Here is a 4,432-nt window from a genome sequence, read left to right on the forward strand (position 1 = left end):
GATTTCTTTGACCTACCCTATTGATTTAATCTAGTATTGCATTTGATATTTATATAGATTATTTAGAGAGGCATATCTTGCTTGGTGGAAGTAAGGCATCGGGAGTGAGCCTATGGTGACTGAATCTTGGCCTGGTCCCATCTTATTGCATCCAGTTTCTGAAGGCCAAGAGTTGACTATCTCTGTTCCAACACTGCCTCCAAATATGAGATAGGAAACATCTCAAATGATGAGTATAATAAATCCTTTTTCACAAACATCATTTTGTTAAGGTCACAGCAGTGAGACACTACCTGAAATAAACTCCTAAGTCAATGAACTAGATTGAAGACATGGATGTTATCATTATCTGACCACCCTGGAGGACATAAAATCTTCATAGAGGGCAGGTGTCAGGACTGTCATATTCGAAATTTTTAAAAATCAGTGCCCAGTGTCCAGTTCCATGTGCCATGTGCTGTGTTCATCAGTCAGAATGATTGTTGAATTAGTGTAAATAGAGTCGAAGTAGGAGCTTGTGCCATATGTCCATTGTGTTGGAGGGACATAGTGGAAAAGGGAAGGAAACAATGATGTGAGAATGAGGAAGCACCAGGTTTGGTGTGGGGGTGGGAAGCAGGGAGCATCTTTCTAGCCTGTTGAACTTTTGAAGTATCAACAGCTAATTTTAAGCACACATAGGTATTAAATTTGCATGGTACTGGCAACAGACTACCAGGGATATGAGGTTATAGGATCACAGGAAAGTAGTTCAGGCTCACCTAAAATCCAACAGTGTGGTTAAGTATCAGACTTATATTTCATTGCAGAAGGACCTTTTCTTGCAACATTTCATTTTTACTGTCTGATCTCCATTCTTAACAGTCCCACTGAAGCAAATGTTAGCACATCTCTGGTTTCCAAACAGCATTTTACCATCTGTAAAGGACAAAAATAAGGAGACAAAAAGTTAATATAAGTGAAAAGAGTTGGTTAGTCAGTTAAGATTCAGATGGAAAGTTCATCAGAAATACAAGCCTCACTGAGGCCTCTCTCTGGGACACTATCCCTCAAACCATAACCTAACCTAAAGGTGGGACTCCATTCAAAAAGTGCTGAAGGGAATTTATAAATACAATTCCTACCATATCAGATGATATATTCACACATAAATTCCCTGAGGATTACCCAGACACCGTTTAAACAATTTTGTCTTGATAATTTATTTGTTGGTCTAACCAACGGTCAGGGGCAGCCATTACCAGAAGCAAAAGGGCCTTTCCCTCCTACTCTTGCAGGCAAAGGCATCTTCCTTCCATTTCTGCATTTGCCATCAGAATTCTAGAGATGGGTTCACCACTGTGGGGAAAGCAAAATGACTCTCAGAGTTCCCAGATCTTACATACCTTTAAGGGTTATGAGTGAGGCACACTTCTCACCAGGTTTAGCCTGACAACAACCTTCTCCACTCTCACAAATCCCCTGAGAATTGATTCTATCACATGTGATACATGTCAAAGCTGAAAAGACAAATGCCAGTGTAAGAGACTCATTCAGACTGCAAACTCAAGCACCAGTGGAAACTAGGCCCGAGGATATGGTAAAATACAGAAGCAATATCCAGGAAAGCAATTGGCTATATGCTGAGTTAACACTTTCATGAAGGTTTATAATCACAGGACTCTGAAAAGGGAAGTTTGGAGAAGAGATGGAAAGTCCCCTAACCTCATACCATGAGAATGGACCAAGTTATCTGAATGAAAATTCAAAGCTCTGATATGGGGTGCCTAATGCATCACACAGCATTATGTTTCTGAGGCATCTAAAAGAGAAAGAAGGAAGAAAGGGACCAGAGTCTGACACTGTCATACAGGATTGTATTCATTGGCAAACACAGCAAAAGGAAGCATCTCTCCTCAAAGGAATCCTGCTTTCAAAATTTAGTATTCTCTCGTGCCAGATTGGATAAATCAATTTTTTCATTGTTTTTGTCCTGGTGATAATCATCCTTTCCCATTTTCAATCAAACTTTATGCCACTTTACATGGAAACTTGAGAAACTAAAGATACTTAAGTACTCCAGGAAACAGATGGGAAGGAAGGTGAAGAGGAGGAGAACAGTGTGATAAGTAGCTGTACTATGGAGAGAAGAACAGAAAGGTATGTTTGAGTGTGCAGAGCAGAAGCAAGGGGAGGAAGTGGATACAGATATGTATCTGAAGCAGCAAGTGGAGGAAGTGTATATGGATAAGGGAATGACGCAGGGTCAGTTCTAATGTTATGCCATTTCCCACTCCTCACATCCCCAATGTCTTCTTATCTGTAACATCACTGTGCCTTCCTACCAGTACCAACCACTACCATCTGCCAGGATCTTACCTTGCAGGGAGCTCACCAGCAAAGACAGGCCCAGTAGGAGCAGCAAGATGTGCTTTCCCATGGCAGTGAGATTGATCTTCAGACCAGAAAAGCAGCAGAGGAGAGGAGAGAGTGCTCAGGACCCATATCAGCAAGGCAGGTTTATATTGTAGACTAGGTTAGGAGGGGCAGCCAGTGGGATACCAGGAAGTGGATTGAGCATATAGCCAGGGGGAGCCTAGATACCACAGAGTTTTACGAACTTCATGGGGCTATAACAGATCACCTGGAAAACTTCCATTAAGGGAAACTTAAATTCAGGGACAACTGACTCAGAGTTAATCCTCCATCTGGTGCTTCCATCTCTTTTCCAGAAAGTGCAGTGCAATCTGATGGCCAGAAGGAAAATTGCCTTCAGGTACTTTTTGTGGGAAAGTGTTCAGGGAAATCTTGAGCACTGGTGGCCATTGAAATTCTAGATAAGGCCTGATACTCTCAGTATTCACGCAACTCTGCTTGACCCTTTAAGAAATCCAAACTGCAATAATTTTTTTATCTTTTTATTTAGTTTTTATTTTTAAATTGGTTATTTTATTTTATTTATTACATTTCAAATGTTATCACCTTTTCCAGTTTTCCCTCCACAAAATCACTACCCCCTCACCTCCCATTGTCTTTAAGAAGGTGCTTCCCTACCCATCCATCCACTCCTGCCTCAGTGCCCTAGAATTCCCCTATGCTGGATCATCAAGACTCCACAAGACCATGGGCTCCCATCCATTGATAACAGATAAAGTAATCCTTTGTTACATATCTATCTGGAGCCATGGATGGCTCCTTTGGTTGGTGGTTTAGTCCTGGAAGATTTGGGGGTTCTGTTTGGTATATATTGTTGCTCTTCCTATGGGGCTGCAAACTTCTTCAGCTCCTTCAGTTCTTGCCCTAACTTTTTATTTGGGGTCCCCATGCTCAGTGATATGTTTGGCTGCATGTATCAATGTCCGTATACGATAGGCTTTGGCAGAGCCTCTCAAGGGGTCAGCTATATCAGGCTCTTGCTCAACAAGGGATTCTTGGCATCAGCTATAGTTTCTGGGTTTGGTCTTTACAACAACAACTACTATAACAACAAATAACCCTACAAAATAAAAAAAAAACTGAGGAACTGTCTGTCTTTGGTCATTGCTCTTTTCTTCTAGGAACTGGAAGTTTTAGCTTTTGCTGCACTTGCCATAACAATATTCAAATAGGGAATCATGGCTGAGAGACTCAAACCTAAGATCTGATGGCCAATACACTGGAAGGGTGCTGCACACTGCAACTTGACTTCTATGCTGAAAGAAACTACTTGTCTCAACCTGATACATCAAATGTCAAAATTCTGCATTCATGGAAATGGCATATATGCCTATGTATACCTTTCATAGTTCAATAAAATAGTAAAAATAAATAGCAGATTTAGGGTTGTCATCCATACAGGCCAGAGTTATTCTCCTGACATAAGTTATGAAGACAGAAAAATTGCAGACTTGTGGGAAATTCTGAGAAAGAAAAACAGCTCTTCATGGAGGGTCTGTTTTTCCTGTTCTGCTGATGAGTCAAGAAGCTTCTGGCACCATGGATAAAGTCTTAAAAGATAATAGATTTCCTTAACACATATCAGATGCCCTAGTTAAGCTTTATTGCCAGCTTGACACTCCTTAAAAAATGAAATTTCAGTTGAAAAATTGCCTGAATAATATTAGTCCATAGTTGTGACTGTGAGCTCTTGTTATTGGCCAATTGGTATAGGTAGGCATAGTCTAACATGAACAGTATCAACCTTAGGCAGGAAAAATCTAGCTGAGAGAAATGAGTGAGTCAACCAGGAAACAGTAATCCTCCATGATTTCTGCTTCCATGCTTGGGTCCTTGCTCTTAATTCCTTCAAGGATAGACCATGGTCTGGAAATGTAAGCTGAAATAAGTCTTTACCTTAACCAAGTTACATTGGCCAGGATGTTTGTTGCCCCAGCCTGACAGTACAGTAGACAGGGTCTCTAATAGAGGGGTTGGGAATGAGGAGGCAAGAGACAAGGGAGATGGAGGCAAGACT

At 41.0% G+C, this 4,432-nt stretch overlaps 1 protein-coding gene across 1 annotated transcript; it reads right to left on the bottom strand.

Moving 5' to 3' along the window:
• Positions 1-793: 793 nt before the first annotated feature.
• On the bottom strand, positions 794-2,419 carry LOC127690209 (prostate and testis expressed protein 14-like). Its single transcript, XM_052189754.1, has 3 exons — positions 2,359-2,419; positions 1,386-1,499; positions 794-918 (listed from the first exon to the last, which is right to left on the bottom strand). The coding sequence occupies exons 1-3, from the start codon at positions 2,417-2,419 to the stop codon at positions 794-796; spliced, it is 300 nt and encodes a 99-aa protein (XP_052045714.1).
• Positions 2,420-4,432: the final 2,013 nt, after the last annotated feature.

This window comes from Apodemus sylvaticus, chromosome 7, assembly GCF_947179515.1.
Source record: "Apodemus sylvaticus chromosome 7, mApoSyl1.1, whole genome shotgun sequence".
Classification (NCBI taxonomy): Eukaryota; Metazoa; Chordata; class Mammalia; order Rodentia; family Muridae; genus Apodemus; species Apodemus sylvaticus.

What these genes read in the sequence shown, in the direction of transcription:
- LOC127690209 (XM_052189754.1), bottom strand. Translation starts at nt 2,419, where the DNA reads ATGGGAAAGCACATCTTGCTGCTCCTACTGGGCCTGTCTTTGCTGGTG. An exon ending in GCTGGTGAGCTCCCTGCAAG is followed by an intron (nt 1,500 to 2,358) that starts GTAAGATCCTGG and finishes TTGTCTTTTCAG; the next exon opens with CTTTGACATGTATCACATGT. An exon ending in CTCACTCATAACCCTTAAAG is followed by an intron (nt 919 to 1,385) that starts GTATGTAAGATC and finishes TGTCCTTTACAG; the next exon opens with ATGGTAAAATGCTGTTTGGA.